Genomic DNA, 22,225 nt, shown 5'->3' with positions numbered 1-22,225 from the left:
AGCTGATTCCTGTCCTGTTCAGGAACCACATAAAGGGTGTCTTTTAGGACCACACCGTCATGTGAGGTTAGTGCATTTTTAAATCTAACGTAAGGTGCTGGAAATTTTCCTTTCAGAATCTCCCTGAGATTGCTATCTTGCTTCTGGGCCTGAACTAAATCTTCGATATTAGTCTGTGAGACCTGAACTGCATTCACTGGGGCGCTTTTTGGGGGGTGTCCAAAAATATCCATGCCTGGAACCTGCGTTAGCCAGTGCGTCGGCTTTTACATTTCCAGGTGGGGAGGAACGGTGGTGACTTCAAACTTTAACAATTCCAAATGTCCTGTCCTGTGCTTTCTCTAAAATGTGGCGGAGCAATGGGGCTGAAGGGAGGGGTTTTCCGTCTGCAGAAACAAATCCTCTTGCTTTCTACAGGGGTAGGAATTCTGTAAGGCTGTTGCAGACATAGAGGCTGTCCGAGTATATGTCTGCTGGGCTGGGGAAGGAATCTGGGTGATCCACAATGTACGCGATGGCCGCTAGTTCTGCCGCCTGCGCGCCTAAGTGTCCTGGTATTTTTAAGGAGATTTCTTCTAGGGCGCGTCCCTGTGCATCCTTGACATAGATGCCGCATTCTGTAATGCGCTTCCCATTTAATATAGTGGAAGAACCATCCACATATATCCTTAAGGGTTCGCACGTGTCTGTGTGCTGGGGGCTCTGGGGTGAACTACCTATCTTTCTGGGGGGTGTTTTCGCAATAAAGGGGCCTGTGTTGTGGTGCGGTGAGATGATTTCACATTCGTGGGTGGTGCCTGGGTACTGAAGGTTGTCGGCTAGGAAAGTGTGGGTCTTGGTCCTTTTTACAGTGATGTCCCGTCCCTGCAAAAGAAGGGTCCATCTGGCTGCTCTGATCTGGCTTACTATACCATCCTTAAGTCGTCCGTCTAGTCAAAGTTGGGTGGGGGGGTGTTCCGTGAGGATTGTGATGGGGTTTAGTTCGGTTATGTAGGAAAAATATTGAACCGCCCAGAAAACTGCGAGCAGGTGCCTTTTACAGGCTGAAAATCCCTGCTCCACAGGATCTAAAAGTCTGGAGGCATAAGCCACGGGTCTTAACTGTTCGTGCCGTTCCTGGAGGAGCACGGCTGAAAGGGTACGGACTGTGCTAGCTATCTCTATAGCATAGGGGGAAAGTGGGTCTGGAACCTGTAGTGCGGGGGCTGCAATGAGGGCTCTTTTCAAAGCATCCACAGCATCCGTATGCTGCGGAAGCCATTCCCACGGGGCTCCTTTCTTTAGTAGTTCCGAGAGGGGTGCTGCTTTGGTGGCGAAATCGTCAATATGGTTTCGGCAGTAGCCAACCAGTCCTAAAAACGACCGGAGGGCTGAAACATTCTGGGGAAGGGGCAATTTGACAATCGAGTCAATTCTTTTATGCTCGATCTCGCATTTACCATGCGTGATAATCGTTCCCAAATATACCACTTTGTTTTCCCAAATTTGGGCCTTTTTGGGGTTTACTTTACAACCAATCTGCTGTAGGAGTTCCAGGAGTTCGGACAGAAGCTCGATGTGCTCTGCCTTGGTGTCTGTCTGCAGTAATAGGTCGTCCACATACTGGACCAGACATTCGGGGCGAGAAGATTTTGATAATCCATTTGCCAACTGTCGGTGGAAAATGGAGGGGGAGTTGTGGAATCCTTGTGGAAGGCATGTCCATGTGTACTGCTGACCTTTAAAAGTGAAGGCAACAAGGCAGTTGCCAATTAGGGCTAGTTTTCATTTTGTTATTTAATATTTATTTATTTGTTGTTTTTTGTTTATATAAAAAAGGTCATTATTATCTGTATTGTTATAATGTTGTGTAAAGGATGCACAATGTACTGTGTTGGTTGACCAAAAATTTTCAATAAAATATTTATTAAAAAAAAAAGTGAAGGCAAATTTATATTGGCACGCTTTTGCCAATGGAATGGACCAGAATCAGTTACTGATGTCCAAAACCGTAAAATATCGTGAGTTGAGTCCCTGTTTGAGCATGGTCTCAGGACTTGTGGCTCCCGCGGGGGCTGCTGCGGGGCTGACTTTGTTGAGTTCCCGGTAATCGATGGTCAGTCGCCATGATCCATCGGGCTTTCTCACTGGCCAAATCGGGGCATTATTAGTAGAGGCTACTGATCTAAGTACGCCCTGCTCTAATAAGCTATCGATAACTTTTGCGATTTCTCCCTCTGCCTCTTGGGGAAATCCGCATTGCTTTTGGGGTCCAGGGTCAGGTCCTGTGATTTGAACGGAACCAGTCATCCGGCCACAGTCGTGTTTGTAGGTCGCGAATGCTGTCCTGTGCTTCTGCAGAACTGCCCTAACCTGCTTGTCTGTGCTATTCGTGGTCGGGTCAAACGAGAAATCGCCGACTGCGTTAATCTTGTTTGCATACTCACCTACTGTGAGCATTGCGGGGGCTCTTGCGGATTTTGCCATTTTCCAGACACATTGATTTACTGGATCAAATGAAATGTGGTGGGAGTTCATAAAATCAATGCCCAAAATGTGTTCTGCTGTGTGGGGTAGATCGACTAAAACTATGGGGTGTCTTGTCGTAATATTGCCAATTTGAATGGGTACAGGGGCTGTGATGTGTCCCTGTTGTGAGTGGCCTGTGAAGCCGCTGAGGGTGATTGTGGCTGTAGTGGACCACGTGTCTTTTTGGAACATGGTGGAGGAATTAATTGTGGTGCGGGATCCTCCTGTGTCCCAGAGAAATTTGATGGGCTGTCCCTGTATTTTCGCTGCAACGACTGGTCGGCCGGACCTATCCCAAAGGGTGTCGCAGACCCAGGTGGGGAAGCCCGAACACCGTCAGTCCGTTCCGTTCAGGTCGGTCTGGTCTGAACGGGTGCTCACACTATGTAATGGGCTCTGTCCTATTCTTATTCAGAGTGCCTGCCTGCTGGGCTCTCTGTGGCTTTCGTGGGGCATTGCACTTTTGTGCAAAGTGACCTAATTGTCCACAGTTGTAACACTCCTGTGGTTTCTGTGGGGGGCTGTTCCTGCCTTTGTTCACCCATGCGGGGTTCTGGTGTGTCTTAACTGTGTGGATATCTGCCTCTGCCTGCTGTTCTTCGGGTTTCTTAATTACGGGTTTGTTTTGGACAGATTGCTCCCAGGCACGGGACAGTCTTTTTATAACTCACTTTTCGTTGTGCGCTTCTTCTGAGGGGTCATAGTTGGTACAGACCTTTTGTCCTGCCTCTGTGGCATGGGAGATAAGGGTGTGGGTCCATTTGGCCATACCGTCTTGGGACAAATGGACACGGTCTAAATTTCCAAAAACGGCTGTAAAATGAATCCACAGGCGTCCAGCAAACGCTGTGGGGTGTTCTGTCTTTTTCTGTCTGCACTTATTCAGGCCTTCTACTGGGTCACCTCTTGTGTCTAGGATCGCCACGTGCATCTCTGCAAGGGTGCCTCCTACATTCTGTGGGTTGGGAAGGGCTGCTATGACCGAAGGGTCTACACTCAAAACTGTGAGCTTCACGTGCTCACGCTCATCCAGGCCATACATGGTTGCCTGCTGCTTCACTCTAGCAAAGAAGAGGTGGGGAGGAACGGTATGATCTTTTCGCACGCGTCCCGTAATTGGGTCACGGTTAAGGGGTTGGTGTAAAGGAATTCCGCGTCTCCGTCCGATGTAACGGTGCGGTGGGTGGTTACTGGATTCATGGGTGCCTGATCTATCTGCTCTGTGGGGGGTTGGAGTGCTTTTCTCCTTTGGGGCTTTCCTTGCGCACATGTTCCCTGAACATGCCTATGCGCGGTTTCATTTAATTCTTGCCAATCAGGGCCGTCTTCCTCATCTAATTGGGATCCAAAGGTGCTTTGGAACCCATTTTGCACTGAAAGCAAAGACTGCAGTTCCGCAATCTGCTTCCTGCATTTCGCATGATCTAATGAGCTTTGTCTGTGCTCCGTGGTAGCAGCATGGAGTGCTCTTAACGCTGCTTTTGAATCGCTGCACTGCCTTTGCAATGCCTCTACCTGTTTCTCCGTCTCTTCTCTTACCAGGACTGCACGTTGCATGTCCTGATAGGCCTTCTCATATTGGGTTTGGAAGCTGCTCAGATGCGCTAGACAAGACTAGTGTGCCCTCTTGCCATCATCACCTCTCCGTCCTTTGCTGCCAACTTCCTTCTTATTTCTATATTCTCTCTCTCGATCTCACTAACATCGACCTTGCTCATTCGATGTCTCTCTTCTATCTCTTTGCAGAGCGTCCGAACGACCTCCTCTGTGCCTCGCAATTGTGCCAGACAGGACATGATTGCCATCGGCTTGCGAGCTTTCCCTGAGCTTTTCTTATGACCATACGTCGCTTCGGAATTGGCCCACCAGGTCAGGGGAACAAACTGCTGCAGAAGGAAAGTGGTTGTTGATCTTTATGTCAGGAGAGGTGTGTGGTAGTCTGTGTAGAGGTATTACGGTACCTAGTAATAATGGAACACCATTGGTAGATATTGTATGTTTCCCATTGGTCAAGCTGTATGGTAGCTCCGCCCTGCAAGGCGGGGTATAAGAGCCCGTGTCGCCCCAGCAGCCTTCTTTCTGTACCTGAGCTGCTGGGGGAAACATCTAGCTTATTAAAGCCTTCAGTTGGACTACAACCTCGCTTTAGTAGTCATTGATCGTGCATCAATTTAATAAGCTAGATTTAAAAGGATGGAGCTCCGAATCAAGCCGGAGTGTCTGCAACTCAGCCCCCACGCGGCGAACGTAGCGGCAACCTTCAAGCATTGGCTGGTGTGTTTTAACAGATATCTCGGAACGGCCGAAAACACACCCACGGGAGAACAGAAATTGCAAGTCCTGCACTCGAGGGTGAGCCCAGAAATCTACACCCTCATCGAGGACGCGGACGACTTCGAAGCAGAAATGGAGCTGCTAAAAGGACATTATATTCGCCCGGTATACCAGGTCTACGCCCGACATCTGCTAGCGACGAGGCGACAAATCCCTGGGGAATCGCTGGAAGAATTCTACTGTGTGCCCCCGGTATAGGGGAGAAACTGCAGCTGCCCGCATGTTTCGCCGAGCGACCACACAGAACCTTTGATCCAGGACGCTTTCGTTGCAGGTAAGCTGTTCTCCCAAATCTGCCAGCAATTGCTGGAGAAAGACAACCTAGGCCTCAAGGAGGCACGGGCCCTTGCCGGCTCCCTGGATGTGGCCTCCCGAAACGCCCGAGCTTAAGCCCCCGACCGCGCGACAGTCCCCTGGACAGCGTGGAACACCCCCCCACCCCCCCGCCCGCGGCCGACCCCGAGACATCTCCCATCCCCCCGCAAGCTTGTGCTGCAAGACGGCCTGGCAACCCCGGGGGGCCCCGCTGTTATTTTTGCGGGAAGGCCAAGCACACCCGGCAGCCCTGTCCCGCCCGCGCATCCACCTGCAAGGGATGCGGTAAAATTTGAATTCAATAAAAAGCTGGAATTAAAATGATGACCACAAATTGATTATCATAAAAACCCATCTGGTTCACTAATGTCCTTTAGGGAAGGAAATCTGCCGTCCTTACCTGGACTGCCTGACTCCAGATCCACAGCAATGTCCCAGACTCTGAAACAGTCTAGCAAGTGACTCAATCCAAGGACAAATTGGAGTGGGTGGGAAATAAATGCTAGTCTATCCAGTGATGACCACAGCCCATGAATAATAAAAAGAATACATTGCTGTCAGTGGTGGAGGAACAGAAAGTTTAACGTGCTCAATGGGGTGTCAATCATGCCAGCTGCCTTTTCTTGGATGGCTTTGAGATTCTCAAATATTGTTGAAGCCGCACTCATTCAGACAAGTGGAGAGTATTCCATTACACTCCTGACTTGTGCCTTGTATATGGTAGACAATTTAAAGACAATTTAATTATGAAGTTGTGTAGGAGCAACGGGACATGGGGGTATGTTTGCACAAATCGCTGGAGGTGGCAAACTTGTTGAGAAAGTAGTTAATAAAGTGTATGGGATCCTGAGCTTTATAATTAGAGACATTGAGTACAAAAGTGAAGAAGCTATGAAGAACCTTTATAAACCACCAGGGGTTGGATTCTCCGATTCTGAGGCTATGTCCTCACACCGGTGTGGAAACGGTGACGTTTTACGCCAGAAAAACTGGTGCAAAACGGCCACCGGTTCCCCGTTTTGCTGGGGGCTAGCAGGTCGGCAGTGTAGAGCACCCGGCTCCAGCTGCCGATATGCCCCGGAGAATTACCGGTTCCGCGGCCGCGCACAGCGGTGGCCTGCAGCGGCTGCGCCGTGCTACATGGCGGCAGCCGCTCACGGACCCAGCCTGCGAAATAGTCCCCCCCCCCCTTCGGCTGCCTCATGTGCCTCAGACCCCCCCCCCCACCTCCACACAGTGTCCCCAGCCCCGAATAATGCCCCCCCCTGCCCGCGGATCGGCCCTCCCCCCGACTGTGGCCGCGCTGGACTGAGTCCGCAACCGCCACGCCGAGTTCCCGACTCAGGAACTCAGCCGGTTGAGGGCGGAGCATCGGGTGTGGAGGCCGTCAATACGTGGCGTGGCGTACTTCTTTTTAAAAAAATATATATTTTATTGAAAATTAAACAACATTTTTCCCTCTTACAAAACAAACGAAACAATAACAAAGCAGAAATTTTTAACAATACACAAGTAACAAAACCCCATTATCTATTGACCTAAACTAAACTAAACCCCCCCACCCCCCCACCCCACCCTTTCCCCCTGGGCTGCTGCTGCTGGTCATCTGTCTCCCCTCTAACGTTCCCCTAGGTAGTCAAGAAATGGCTGCCACCGCCTGGTGAACCCTTGTGCCGATCCTCTCAGGGCAAACTTTATCTGCTCCAGTTTAATAAACCCCGCCATATAATTTTCCCTCTTACAAAACAAACGAAACAATAACAAAGCAGAAATTTTTAACAATACACAAGTAACAAAACCCCATTATCTATTGACCTAAACTAAACTAAACTCACCCTCCATCATCCATCTACGTATCATTGCCACATTGGCGGCCCAATAGTAATCTCCCAAGTTCGGTAGTGCCAGTCCTCCTCTGTCCCTACTACGCTGAAGGAACCCCCTCCTTACTCTCGGAACTTTCCCTGCCCACACGAAGCTCGTGATGCTCCTATCTATTTTATTAAAAAAGGTCCTGGTGATTAATATAAGGAGACATTGAAATACAAATAAGAACCTCGGGAGGACCATCATCTTAATTGCTTGCACCCTGCCCGCCAGCGATAGAGGCTGCATGTCCCACCTCTTGAAGTCCTCCTCCATTTGTTCTACCAGCCGTGTCAGATTAAGTCTGTGCAAGGTTCCCCAGCTCCTAGCGATCTGAATCCCCAGGTAGCGGAAGTTTCTTTCCACTTTCCTTAGCGGTAAGCCTTCTATCTCTCTACTCTGGTCCCCTGGATGTATCACAAATAATTCACTCTTCCCCATGTTTAGCCTATACCCCGAGAATTCCCCAAACCTCCTCAAAATTCGCATAACCTCTATCATCCCCCCCGCTGGGTCCGCCACGTATAACAATAGGTCATCTGCGTATAACGAGACTCGGTGTTCTTCTCCCCCTCTAATCACCCCTCTCCATTTCCTGGAGTCTCTCAACGCCATGGCCAGAGGTTCAATTGCCAACGCAAACAACAATGGAGACAGCGGGCATCCCTGTCTTGTTCCCCTATATAATCGGAAATACTCCGACCTATGTCGACCTGTAACTACGCTTGCCGTTGGTGCCCCATAAAGAAGTCTAACCCAGCTAATAAACCCGTTCCCAAACCCAAACCTCCTTAACACTTCCCATAAATACTCCCACTCCACCCTATCAAATGCCTTCTCTGCGTCCATTGCCGCCACTATCTCTGCCTCCCCCTCCACTGGGGGCATCATTATCACCCCTAATAGTCGTCGCACGTTAACATTCAGTTGTCTCCCTTTTACGAACCCTGTCTGGTCTTCGTGCACCACCCCCGGGACACAGTCCTCTATCCTCGATGCCAGTACCTTTGCCAGCAATTTGGCATCCACGTTCAATAGTGAAATAGGTCTATATGACCCGCACTGCAACGGATCTTTGTCCCTCTTCAAAATTAGCGATATCGTCGCCTCCGACATCGTCGGGGGTAGAGTCCCCCCTTCCCTGGCCTCATTAAACTTCCTCGCCATCAACGGGGCCAACAAGCCTACATATTTTCTGTAATATTCCATCGGGAACCCGTCTGGCCCCGGGGCCTTCCCTGCTTGCATGCTTCCCAGTCCCTTAATAACCTCGTCCACCTCAATCGGCGCCCCCAGGCCTGCCACCTCCTGCTCCTCCACTTTCGGGAACCTCAATTGGTCCAGGAACTGCCGCATCCCCTCCTCTCCCTCTGGGGGTTGAGACCTATAAAGTTCCTCATAGAAGGTCTTAAACACCTCATTTATCTTTCCTGCCCTTCGCACCGTGTCTCCCCTTTCGTCCCTAATTCCTCCTATCTCCCTCGCTGCTGCCCTCTTTCGCAGTTGGTGCGCCAACAGGCGACTAGCCTTTTCCCCATATTCATACCTCCTCCCCTGTGCCTTCCTCCAGAGTACCTCCGCCTTTCTGGTGGTCAGAAGGTCAAACTCCGTCTGGAGTCGTCTCCTCTCCCTGTACAACTCCTCCTCCGGGGTCTCTGCAAATTCCCTGTCCACCCTTAAAATCTCCCCCAGTAATCTTTCCCTTTCCTTGGCCTCTGTTTTCCTTTTGTGGGCCCCAATAGAGATCAGCTCTCCTCTGACCACCGCTTTTAGTGCTTCCCAGACCACTCCCACAGGGACCTCGCCGTTGTCATTGACCTCCAGGTATCTCTCAATACACCCCCGCACTCTTGCACACACTCCCTCATCCGCCATCAGTCCCACATCTAATCGCCAGAGTGTTCTCTGCTCCCTGTCCTCTCCTACTTCCAGGTCCACCCAATGTGGGGCATGATCCGAAACCGCTATGGCTGAGTACTCAGCTTCTTCCACCCTAGAGATCAACGACCTTCCCAAAACAAAAAAATCTATCCGGGAGTACACTTTATGGACATGGGAGAAGAAGGAATACTCCCTAGCCCTAGGTCTAAGAAATCGCCATGGATCCACTCCCCTCATTTGGTCCATAAACCCCTTAAGTACCTTGGCCGCTGCCGGCCTTCTTCCGGTCCTTGAACTGGATCTATCTAGCCCCGGGTCCAGCACCGTATTAAAGTCCCCTCCTAAAATCAAGTTTCCTGCCTCCAGGTCCGGTATATGCCCCAGCATCCGTCTCATGAATCCCGCATCGTCCCAATTTGGGGCATACACATTAACCAACACGATCTCCATTCCCTCCAGCCTACCACTCACCATTACATATCTACCTCCGCTATCTGCTACGATGCTCTTTGCTTCAAATGCTACCCGTTTCCCCACCAAAATGGCCACCCCTCTGTTCTTTGTGTCCAGTCCTGAGTGGAACACCTGTCCCACCCATCCTTTCCTTAGCCTAACTTGGTCCGCCACCTTTAGGTGCGTCTCTTGGAGCATAACCACGTCTGCCCTTAGTCCTTTCAAATGCGCGAGCGCTCGGGCCCTTTTTATCGGTCCGTTCAGGCCTCTCACGTTCCACGTGATCAGCCTCACTAGGGGGCTACCTGCCCCCCTCCCGTGTCGACTAGCCATTACCTTCTCTAGGCCAGTCCCATATCCCGCCTCCGCGCTCCCGCTCGCTCCCCCAGCGTCGCACACCATCCTCGCCCACCCACTCTTTAGCCATTTCCTTTTGGATTTCCGCAGCAGCAACCCGGCGCCCCCCCCCCCCCCCCCCCCCCCCCCCGCTAGATCCCTATCTAGCTTGATTGCTCCCCCCATATCACTTCCGTAAGTCAGCTGACTTCAACTGACCCCGGCTACTCCTGCTCACTCCTCGACCCCCCCCCCGTGTGGGGGAACTCCCATCCGCCTTGCGCCTGTCTTCCCGCCTTATTCTTTCTGGCGCGGGAACATCCCTTTACCTGACCCGCCTCTTATGGCGCAGCTCCCTTTCCCCTCCCCCTCCCCTTCCCCATTCTCCGACTATGTCCCGTCTTTCCCCCTCACCGGCGCCCACATTTCCCCAATGTCTCCCCCCTTCCCTGTTTACTTCTCAATTAACTTCCACCATAACATTAACAAAAACAATAACAATAACAATTCCCTGCAGCATCAGTCCCTCAGTTCCGGTCCAATTTCTCTTCTTTGATGAAGGACCATGCTTCCTCCGCCATCTCAAAATAGTAGTGTCTCTCCTGATATGTGACCCATAGTCTTGCCGGCTGCAGCATCCCAAACTTCACCTTCCTTTTATGCAACACCTCTTTGGCTCGGTTGAAGCTCGCCCTCCTTCTCGCCACCTCCGCACTCCAATCCTGGTATATCCGTACCACAGCATTCTCCCATCTGCTACTCCGCACCTTTTTAGCCCATCTCAGGACCTCTTCTCTGTCCTTAAGGCGGTAAAATCGCACGATTATCGCCCTCGGTGGTCCTCCCGCTTTTGGTCTTCTCGCCGGGATCCGATTTGCCCACTCCACCTCCATGGGGCCCGCAGGGGCCTCAGCACCCATCAGTGAGCTCAGCATCTTACTTGCGTACGCTCCACAGTCCACACCCTCAGGGAGACCTAGTATCCTAAGGTTCTTCCTTCGCGCTCTGTTTTCAAGGGCCTCGATCCTTTCAGCACACTTTTTATGAAGTGCCTCGTGCGTCTGAGTATTAACCGCCAGGCCCAGGACCTCGTCCTCAATATCTGACACCTTCTGCTCCACCACGCGGAGCTCAGTCTCCTGGGTCTTTAATGTCTCCTTGAGCCCCTCAATTGCCTGTAGCATCGGGGTCAGCACCTCCCTCTTCAGCAGCTCCTCGCACCGTCTCACGATTTCATCCTGCTCAGGCCCCCTCTCTCCCTCAGGCTGCAGCCGCCGCCGCCGGTTTTTTCTTCCTTCTTTCGGGGGGGGGACTCCCTTCCCACACACCCCACACCAGGTCGCGTAGTCGAAAAATTCCCCGTTGGGGCTCTTAAAAGAGCCCGAAGTCCGTCGGAGCTGGAGCCGCCGAAACGTGCGGCTAGCTCGGCATCACCGCAACCGGAAGTCCGGCATGGCGTACTTCGAGAGTACGCCACTTTGGAGGGGGCGGAGCATCGCAAAAGCAGCACCGCCTCCGATTTGGTCAGAAACTTGGATTCTCCGAACGCGATTTCGCCATCGGAGACTGGAGAATCCAGTCCCAGTTTTGCCTCAACTGGAGTATTGTGCCCTGTTCTGGGCACCACACTTGAGGAGGATGTAAGGGCATTGGAGAGATTAACGAGAATTATTCCAGGGATGAAAAGCTTTAATTACCAGGGCAACACGGTGACACATTGGTTAGCACTGCTGCCTCACGGCGCCGAGGACCCAGGTACGACCTCGGCCACAGTCACTATCTGTGTGGAGTTTGCACATTCTCCCCGTGTCTGCGTGGGTCTCACCCTCACAACCCAAAGATGTGCAGGGTAGGTGGATTGGCCACGCTAAATTGCCCCTTAATTGGGAACATAAACTATTTGGGTACTCTAAATGTATTTAAAAAAAAGAAAAGCTTTAATTACGAGGGTAGATTGTAGAAGTTGGGGCTGCCCTGTTTAGAGAAGATTCATTCAGAATAATGAGGGATCTGGAAAAAGCTGTTAGGGAGACGCTGTTCCCGTTGAACACAGGCGATCAGAGAACCACAGAAAAGTTACGGTGCAGAAAGAGGCCATTCAGGCCACCATGTCTATGCCAATCAAAAAAGAGAAAAAATAAACTAACTACTCATTTTAATCCCACTTTCCATTGCCTGGTCTGTAGCCTTGCAGGTTGCAATACTTCAGATGCCAATCCGGCTACGTTTTAAATGCATTGGGCGTTTCAGCTTCAACCACCAACTTAGGCAGCGAATTCCAGACTCCTACCACCCTCAGAGTGAAAATGTTTTTCCTAATTTCCCCTGTAATCCTTCTACTGCTCACATTAAATCTATGCCCCCTGGTACATGATCCCTCAGTTAGGGGGAAACAAGTCTTTGCTCTCTACACCTCAATTAGGTCAGCCCTTAACCTCCTCTGTTTGAAGGAAAACAACACTTGCCTATCCAATCTCGTCTCATAGCTGCAATTTTCAAGCCCAGGCAACATTCTTGTAAATCTCCTCTGCACTCTCTCCAGAGCAATTATGTACTTCCTGAAATGCGGTGACCAGAACTGTAGAAAGAATTCTAGCTGTGGCCTAACTTGTATTGAACACAGTTCCATCATTACATCTCTGTATTTGTATTAAATACCTCACCCTGTAAAGGAAAACATTCCATATGCTTTCTTGACCACCTTGTCCACCTGTCCGGCCATCTTCGAGGACCTGTGGACATGCATTCCAATGTCTCTCACTTCCTCAATCCCTCTCAATATCTTCCCATTTATTGAGTATTCCCTTTCTTTGTTTGTCCTCCTCAGATGAAATTACCTCACACTTTTCCGGATTGAATTCCAGTTGCCACTTCTCTGCTCACTCAGCCAAACCGTTGATATTGTTTTGGAGTCCACAGCTATTCTCTTCACTGTCAAGCACACGGCCAAGTTTTTGTATCATCTGCAAAATTCTCAATCATGCCTCCCACGTTTAAGTCTAAGTCATTGAAATATATAAGAAACAAGGTCGGCACAGTGGCACACCGGGCTCTGGTTTCCTCCCACAGTCCAAAGATGTGTAGTCTAGGTGGATTGGCTATGCTAAATTGCCCCTAAGTGTCCAAGGGTTGGATGGGGTTACAGGGATAAGGTGGGGGATTGGGCCGAGAGAGGGTGGTCTTTCAAAGGGTTGGTGTAGATGCGACTGCACTACCCCAATCAAGGCAGACAGATTTAAGGTGTTTATCAAAATAAACAAAGGTGACACGAAGGAAATATTTTGACGTAGCGAGTCTTTAGGATCCAAAAAAGAATTAAAAGGGCAGAATTTCATTATCGAAAAGTCAAAATTCTGGCAAACAGCAGAGATTTCTCACCCCCTCACTACCTGAGAGCGTGCTGGAGGCAGATTCAATTGTGACTTTCAAAATGGAACTGAATAACTATCGCAAGGGAAAATGTTTACAGGGGTTACTGGGAAAAGGTAGGACCATGCGCCTCGCTGAGTAGCTCCTAGGGAGAGACAGCATGAGCACGCTGGGCTAAATGGCCTCTTTCAGTGCTGTAACAATTCTATGATAGTCGTACTATCCAACACTCCCACTCCTTTATACACCTGAGCAAACCATTCAGCTATAAGAAGGTGACTCACTGCCACAATCTCAAGAGCAGTTTGCGTTGGACAATAAATACTGGGCTTTGCCAGTGACGCCCACATCCCGTGAATGAATTTTTAAAAAAATGTTTATTAAAGCACAATCATCTCACACCTCTGACAGCTGCTTTGATACCAGCATACATGGCTTCTCAACAATGAAACAGCGCCTGCAGAACAAAAAAGCAGGTTTGACGAGGCCAAAATTCCAAAGGACACAGCCTTTTTAAGCTAACAAGTGGAGGTTTAACCTTTTTTGAAGGCTTGTACCGAAACGTAATTTGGCAAAATAGGATTCTGAATATTATGGAAAATTGGCACTTTTAATTAGTTTGAGGGCACTCATCCTTCGTTATTTTAGGAATGGTGTTGACATTCACAAAGCCCGGTAAGGGTTAAGGGGCGGGTAAGAGAGTTAATACCATTATTATGGAATGCAAGACACCTTCCGGCATGTAGTCCAACCTGGTCTCTAACTATTTCACCATATCTGCGTCTGTTTACTGGGATTTTTTTGTTTATGGGTTTGAGCTGAAATTCCCTGGACGGATTGTGGCTGACATCACATGACAATAGTTCTGATTACTCTGGATAGCTGCAGGTTGATCTTAAATAATTCATATCATTTGCGTCTCCCTCACTCTTTGTACCAGCCATACAGCTTTTTAATTTGTTTAGTTTTTTTTCTGTTGTTGCAGACGAGTTTTATGTTTCATTTATGAGCACACAAATCTCTCAGTAAAGACCCAGCATGGCCAATGTGTTCGCATACCAAAGCTCTCAAATCGACTGGTGTGAAGACAATTTTCAGTTTTCAGAGAAGATTGCTGAGTTCTACAACACGGTGAGTGCTGACTGTTGACTCGTGCATTTTCACGATGATGTGGGACACTTTGAAGTACAAAATAAGTTGTCGCATTTTAAAACATTATCACAGACTAAGATTAGGGCAGGCAACAGCATTTTAAACTGTATCACAGACAAGAGTTGAAACAAGTTGTCTGAAGCAATGTTTATATTACATCTAAATCTCAGATTTAGTGTGAGTTTAAATTCATTATTTGCCATATGTGGCCTACCAGGATCTCTATACCGAGGTTAGCAAGAAAAATGAATCACTTTATCTCCCCATGGAGAATATACAGCTCATAGCAGCTTGGCAGCTTGGATGCCTTCATTCTGTTATTTTATTCCTCATTCATATTGTTAATCTACCATTGATCCCACTGTTGAAACCAAGGCCAGGTCTCTAATCCATATCTGAGTCCTCAGAAAGTTTCCTGAGATGGTGGTCTCCAAATAGTGGTGGGCTGGTCTTTCTCGCCCATTCATCTGCTGGGGGTGCTTTTATTGTCACCAGGAAAGCTATCAGATCAAAAGGAACAAAGTTTTAAAATGTTTCCAAGTCTAAAGCACACGGACACACCACCACTATTTAAATTATTTAGAATCACAGAGCATAGCTGTAGTTCATTGGCCCCATTGTGTGTGTGCCGGTTTTTTCCAAAGTGCTACCAGCTTCCTAAATTATTTCTTAATATTGTTTGGGTAATGTACTAAAAGGCTGGGAGAGCTCTCTACTGATGAATGGTAGAGAAACAAATTCACTACCCGTTCTGAGGGTAGGACTTCAGTCTGGCAGCAGGTATATTTGCTTGTCACCTTTTCGATTTGCTTGCATTGGTTTTGTCTCCTTGAAATGCAAATGAAAGAGCTTTAACAGAGTCAGGCGGAATTTAAATGCAGTACGTAGAATTACTTCAGAAAATGGTCCTGCTATATATAACGATTATAAGCTCGTCCATATAAGAGGCAATCTGTCAAGCCAAGCTGGGGGCTAGCAATATTTGGAGTAGTGGACGAGCTGGGAGTGCAGGAGGCGAAAGAGGCCGGCATTCTGGCCTTTGCGTCCCTAGTAGCCCGGCGAAGGATCTTGCTAATGTGGAAGGAGGCGAAGCCCCCCTAGCGTGGAGGCCTGGATAAACAACATGGCTGGGTTCATAAAGCTGGAGAGGATTAAGTTTGCCTTGAGAGGGTCTGCGCAGGGGTTCTACAGGCGGTGGCAACCGTTCTTAGACTATCTCGCGGAGCGTTAGAGGAAGGTCGGTCAGCAGCAACCCTGGGGGGGGGGGGGGGGGGGGGGGGTGCGGGGGGGGGGGGGGGGGGGGGGGGATGGGGGATTGCTTGGGGGGATGGATGAGCAGGAGATAACATGAAGGGCGGGGGAAACTGGCACGTCCGCGGGAGAGAGCTAGTGTATAAAGCTATGTAAATATACCATTTTGCCATGTATATATCTTGCTCAGTGCGATTTCGTGATATTTTGTTACGGGGCGGGGGGTTATTGTTTGTAAGGGGAAAAAATTGTGTTGGTAAAAAACTTTAATAAAAATATTTTTTTTAAAAAAGAGGCAATCTGCTTAGAAGAGTTTCAGAGGCTGGAAAAACTAGCCATGAACATCATTGGCGATAATCCATCAAGATTTTCTGACTGGTACAAAACATCATACTAGCAACTGAGTTGCAGATAGTGAAGGGGACTGTCAGAGAATACAGCAGAATATAGATAGATTGGAGAGTTGGGCAGGGAAATGGCTGGTGGAGTTCAATCCGGACAAATGCGAGGTGATGCATTTTGGAAGATCAAATTCAGGTGTGAATTATATAGTTAATAGCAGAACCCTTAAGAGCATAGACATACAGAGGGATCTGGGCATTCAGGTCCATAATTCCATGAAACTGGCAATGCAGGTGGATAAAGTGGTCAAGAAGGCTTACGGCATGCTTGCCTGAGTACAAGAGTTGGCAGGTCATATTACAGTTGATTAAAACTTTAGTTAGGCCACATTTGGAATATTGCATGCAGTTCTGGCCAGAAGGACGTGCTTGATTTGGAGCAAGTGCAAAGGAGGTTTACCAAGGTGTTGCCTGGGCTGGACGGTGTTAGCTATGAGGAGAGGTTGAATAAGCTTGGATCGTTTTCATTGGAAAGACGGAAGCTGAGGGGAGACCTAATTGAGGTCTACAGAATCATGAGAGGTATAGGCAAGGGGCTGCCAGAGGTAGTAGTAGAGGTGGGTACAATTGTGTCTTTCAAAAAGCATTTAGATAGTTACATGGGTAAGATGGGTATAGAGGGTTATGGGCCAAGTGCGGGCAACTGGGACTAGCTTAATGGTAAAAACTGGGCGGCATGGACTGGTTGGGCCGAAGGGCCTGTTTCCATGCTGTAAACTTCTATGATTCTATGAATAGTCATAAGCTTTTTCCCGGTGTGAATACTCAATTACAAGGGGCACAGGTTCAAGGTGAGAGGGGGAAGGTTTTGGGGCGATGTGCGGTTAAGGTTTTCACCAGAAGGTGGTGGGTGCCTGGAACACGTCGCCAGTGGTGGTGGTGGAGGCAGGCACATTAGCAATATTTAAGATGTATCTTGATAGACTCACGAACAGGCGGGGAATGGAGGGATACAGATCATTGGCGCAATAAGTAGTAGGTCTAACTAAGGAATCTAGATCGGTGCAGGCCTGGTGGGCCGAAGGGTCTGTTCCTGTGCTGTAATGTTCTTTGTTCTGGTTTAGGGGCTGGTTTAGCACAGGGCTAAATCGCTGGCTTTTAAAGCAGACCCAGGCAGGCCAGCAGCACGGTTCAATTCCCGTACCAGCCTCCCCGAGACAGAGTGGATAGTCAGAGGCTTTTCCCCAGGGTAGAGGGGTCAATTACTAGGGGGCATAGGTTTAAGGTGCGAGGGGCAAGGTTTAGAGTAGATGTACGAGGCAAGATTTTTACACAGAGGGTAGTGGGTGCCTGAACACACTGCCGGAGGAGGTGGTGGAAGCAGGGACGATAGTGACATTTAAGGGGCATCTTGACAAATACATGAATAGGGTGGGAATAGAGGGATACGGACCCAGGAAATGTAGAAGATTTTAGTTTAGTTGGGCAGCATGGTCGGCACGGGCTTGGAGGGCCGAAGGGCCTGTTCCTGTGCTGTACTTTTCTTTGTTCTTTGTTCTCCCTGAACAGGCGCTGGAATGTGGTGACTATGGGCTTTTCACAGTAACTTCATTTGAAGCCTACTTGTGACAATAAGCGATTTTCATTTAATTTCTCTTTGTTCTCAGCACCTTTAGAATTTCAGGTCTAAACCTTGATGTCTAATTTCAGCACCAGTGACTCTTCCACTTATAATCTGGGCATTTAGGGATTACTTTTCTGCCATGATAAAATTAATGGAGTCTGTCCCGAATAGGTTATTCTCACCCAGTCTATTTGTTTCAAACTTTCTGGACTTTACTGAGATCACAAACAAAATTCTTTTGTTTTTTGCCGTGCGTTTCTAAAAATAAATTTAGTGTACCCAATTAATTTTTTTCCAATTAAGGGGCAATTTAGCATATTACTGTTTGAATAAAAAGATATGGCCAATCCACCAACCGTGCACATCTTTGGGTTGTGGGGGCGAAAACCAGCAAACCTGGGGAGAATGTGCAAACTCCACACAGACAGTGACCCAGAGCCGAGATCGAATCTGGGATCTTGGCGCTGTGAAGCAGCATTGCTAATCACTGCGCCACCGTGCTAGCCTTTTGCTGTGCTTTTTGATTCATATTCTGGTAGAGATTGCCAAATCAAGTGCAAAGCATTGATCAATAACAAGTTTTCATCCATATGGTAATATTTATGCGGTAATATTAATATTCATTAATGTAGCAGAACATACCAAGATGCTTCATCGGAGGGAATTTAGACAAAATAATTGATATTGAGTCATAAGACAAATCACCAAAAGTTTGGTAAAGGAACAGCTTAAAAAGGAGAGAGAGGTTTTTCTTTATTAGTTAATGGGATGTAGGTGTCACTGGCTGGGCCAGCATTTATTGCCCATCTCTAATTGCCCCTGAACTGAATAGCTTGCTGGACGATTTCAGAGTAACCACATTGCTGTGGGTCTGGAGTCACCTCGGCCAGACAAGGTGAGGATGGCAGATTTCCTTTTCTTAAAGGGCATTCGCGAACCAAATGGGTTTTTACAATAAGGGCAACATGGTGGCACAGTGGTTAGCACTGCTGCCTCACAGTGCCAGGGACCCAGGTTCGATTTCAGCCTTGGGTGACTGTGTGGAGTCTGCATGTTCTCCCAGTGTTTGCGTGGGTTTCCTCCGGGTGCTCCAGTTTCCTCCCACAGTCCAAATGTATGCAGGTTAGGTGGATTGGCCATGATCAATGCATGGGGTTATGGAGCTAGGGCAGGGGAGTGAGCCTAATTAGAGTGCTCTTTTAAAGGGTCGGTGCAGACTTGATGGGCCGAATGGATTCCTTCTGTACTTTAGGAATTCCATGGAACAATCAACAATGATTTCATGGTCATCATTAGACTTTTAATTCGAGATTTTATTGAACTCAAGTTTTTGGTGGATTCAAACTTGGGTCCCCAAAATATTGTCCTGGGTCTCTGGATTACCAGTCTAGTGACAATATCACTCTGACACCACCTCCCCAATGGTGGAGCAATATATGTGTCAATGAATTTACCTCAAATATCCACCTAACTCCCTGTCCTTCAAACAATTATCTGCTACTCCCTAAAGTTATGCAATAGTGGTATTTAAATAGTAATCATGATGAAAATTAGATGTAACTGATTGCACCCAGGAATTAATTATCCCTCAAGTGCACAGTGTGCTCAGTCTACCTCATATAAAATGTGTGATGATTTGGCAATTTCTAGAAGCTAATGCTTAAAGCAGTATTTTATTTGCTTCCATCTATTTTGGTTGCAGTCACCTAAATTCTCAATACGGGAGTTACTGGAGAGTTACGTGTAGCAAACAAACACAGGTTTATCTAAAGGGTTGCCAACGGTGACTAAATGTATTCCTGGAGGTTTCATCGCATGAATTGTCTCACGGCGCTTAGGACCCGGGTTTGATCCCGGCCCCGGGTCACTGTCTGTGTGGAGTTTGCACATTCTCCCCATGACTGCATGGGTTTCACCCCCACAACCCAAAGATGTGCAGGTTGGGTGGATTGGCCACACTAAATTGCCCCTTAATTGGAAAACAAAAATAATTGGGTACAGTTGGTCTTCCAGAAATCTGAAAGATGCAATTGCACTGTGATTGGCTTCTATATTTTTTTAAAAGATATTTTATTCCAAACACATTCAATAAAATAACACAAGTTTAACATCCAATCAAAGTATACAGTTTGTACAATTTTTCCCTTTTAATCCCCCCTTCCCCCCCAACCACAGCTCCTCAAACATAGCCATGAACGGCTTCCACTGTACCTCCTTTGACCCCTTTACGGCAAATTTGATTTTCTCCAACCTGAGAAATTCGTACAGATCCCCCCAGCCGAGCCACGATCCCCAGTGTTGTAGCCGACCTCCAATTCGAAGGTATCCATGCCCGGGCAATCAGAGAGGCGAAGGCCACGATATCGGCCTCCTTCCCTCCAGCAGCTCCAGCACCTCCAACATCCCAAAGATCATCACCATAGGGTCCGGCTTCACCTCAGCCCCTACAATCCTCGATAAGTCCCCAAACACCGCCTCCCAAAAATTCACCAACTCCTCACACCCCCAGAACATATGAACATGATTTGCTGGCCCCCTCCCACACTTCTCACATCCGTCTGCTACCCCCTGGAAAAAACCCACTTATTCGAGCCCGAGTAATGTGGACCCTTTGCACCACCTTAAATTGTATCAAACTCTTTCTCGCTCAGGAGGAGGTTGAGTTCACTCGCTGCATTACCTCGCACCAAAGTCTCCATCCTATCTCCCTCCCTAACTCCTCCTCCCAATTCCGCCTGATCCTTTTCACGAATGCCTTGTGCTCCTCTCCCAACCACCCATATATATCCCCAATCCTGCCATCCTACACCTCATCCGGGAGCAGCATTTTCTCCAGAAGCTTATACACTCTAGTACCTGAAGAAACAAAGGCAACTCCTTATCAGCAAAGTCCCGATCCTGTCAGTACCTAAACTCACTCCTCCTTGGTAACTCAAACCTCTCCCACAGCTCCTCTTGCCCAGCAAATGTTTCCTCCGAAAATATGTCCCTAACCCGCTGCAGCCCCACTTCCCTCCACTGCCTATATCCACACCACCTCCCCCTCCCGTCCCCCGTGAGCCTGTGGCTTCCACATAATGGCGTCAATACCGACATGTGATCCAGGTTAAAGTGCCTCCTCAGCTAGTTCTAGATTTTTATTGACGACACCACCACCGGAGTCCCTTTATACTTCCTCCGAGTGAGCGGCAACGGGGCCTTCACCAGAGCCCTCAGGCTTGTACTCTTACAAGACTCCTCCAAAAACCTGACCCAATCTGTCCCCTGCCACCATCGTCTCACCTTCTGCACGTTTGCTGCTCAATAATAATGCAACAGGTTCGGTAGTACCAACCCCCTTCCTGCCTCTGCTTTTGTAACAAAGCCCTGTTCACCCGTGGCTCCTTCTCTGCCCACACAAATTCCAAGATTAGCGCATACACCTTCCAAAAAAAGCCTTGGGGAGAAAATTCAGGAGGGACTGAAACACAAACAGGAATCTTGGCAGCACATTCACCTTCACCACCTGCACCCTGCCCGCCAATGTCAGGTGCAGTATATCCCACCTTTTAAAGTCCCCTTTGATCTCCTCCACCAACCCTGTCAGGTTCCACCTATGTATTGTGGCTCACTCATGTGTTACCTGGATCCGAAACCGCTCCCTTACCACCTTAAATGGGAGAGCCCCCAGGTTCTTACGCCCGCCCCGCAGAATTCATCAGAAACACCTCATTCTTCTCTACATTCAATTTCTAACCCGAAAAACTCTCAAACCTCTCCAGGAAACCCATGATAGTACCCATGGTTTCCAGCAATTCCAACACGAACAACAACAGGTCATCGGCGTACAGTGGCACCCAGTACTCCTCCCCCCCCCCCCTCACAATCCCCTGCCACTCAACCGAGGCCCGAAATGCCATCGCTAACGGCTCAATTGCCAACGCAAACAACAGCGGCGACAGCGGACACCCCTGCCTCGTCTCCCTATACAACCCAAAATATTTGCGTTCGTCTCATTCGCTCACACACTTGCCACGGGGGACAGAGCCAACAACTGAACCCACGCCACAAACATTGGCCCAAACCCAAACCTCCCCAGAATCTCAAACAGGTACCTCCACTCTACCCGGTCAAAGGCCTTCTACATGTCCATGGACACTATCCGGCACACACTGCTCCAAACATCTCACTAATACCTTTGCCAGGACTTTCACGTCCGTATTTAACAGCGAGAAGGGCCAAAGGACCACACTCCAGTGGATCCTTCCCCTTCGACGTCTGCGCTAACATAGCCAGCAACTCCCCCTTTTCCACCACTTCACTAAACATGGATTGTCGTCGATATTTATTCCCACTATTGAAGTTGCAATTCTCACAGTCAGCACATAGAAATATTGTTTGTTTCTGTGATTTTAGTTGCTTTTAGTCAAAATGTTCATAATCAAATTGCTTTGGTTGTGTTTTTTCAAAAAGACGGTTTGTCACTTTTAATGGCATCCTCAGATGATTCAAGGTGTTAAAAAAAATAGTTTTTTTAGCATGCATCAGAGAAATGGACAGTCCGTAGAAACACTGAGGTTTAGTTTCAATTAAGATCCTCAAAATTAGTACTGATTTTTGCAATTTTGGTGACCACAGATAAAGTGGTCAGGGTCTTACGGGACAGTGGTTGCCCCATCCTTTTGCCTAAAAGTTGGGGAGGAATCCCCCTCAGCAGCTTTCCGAGCTCCAGCATAAGTTTACCTGCAGTCAGGGGCTTCTGTCTCTCCCCCCCCTTGCCCCCCCCCCCCCCCCCCCCCCAACCCACCACCACCAG

General features: G+C 48.6%; 1 protein-coding gene across 2 annotated transcripts in view; it reads left to right on the top strand.

Moving 5' to 3' along the window:
- Window positions 1–13,823: 13,823 nt before the first annotated feature.
- acer1 (alkaline ceramidase 1) overlaps window positions 13,824–22,225 on the top strand; it is a 42,708-nt gene continuing 34,306 nt past the window's right edge. The window contains exons 1-2 of one of the 2 annotated variants that reach the window (XM_072482581.1): window positions 13,824–13,950; window positions 14,048–14,193. In XM_072482581.1, the coding sequence (XP_072338682.1) occupies window positions 14,101–14,193 (93 nt within the window). In that variant the 5' untranslated portion in view covers window positions 13,824–13,950; window positions 14,048–14,100. Of the gene's footprint in view, window positions 13,951–13,970; window positions 14,194–22,225 lie in introns of those variants that run through there. The other variant, XM_072482580.1, reaches the window with a different exon arrangement.

This window comes from Scyliorhinus torazame, chromosome 18 (genome assembly GCF_047496885.1).
Source record: "Scyliorhinus torazame isolate Kashiwa2021f chromosome 18, sScyTor2.1, whole genome shotgun sequence".
NCBI lineage: Eukaryota > Metazoa > Chordata > Chondrichthyes > Carcharhiniformes > Scyliorhinidae > Scyliorhinus > Scyliorhinus torazame.
Note: the sequence above shows the minus strand (reverse complement) of the source record. Positions and strands in the feature narration are given on the sequence as shown.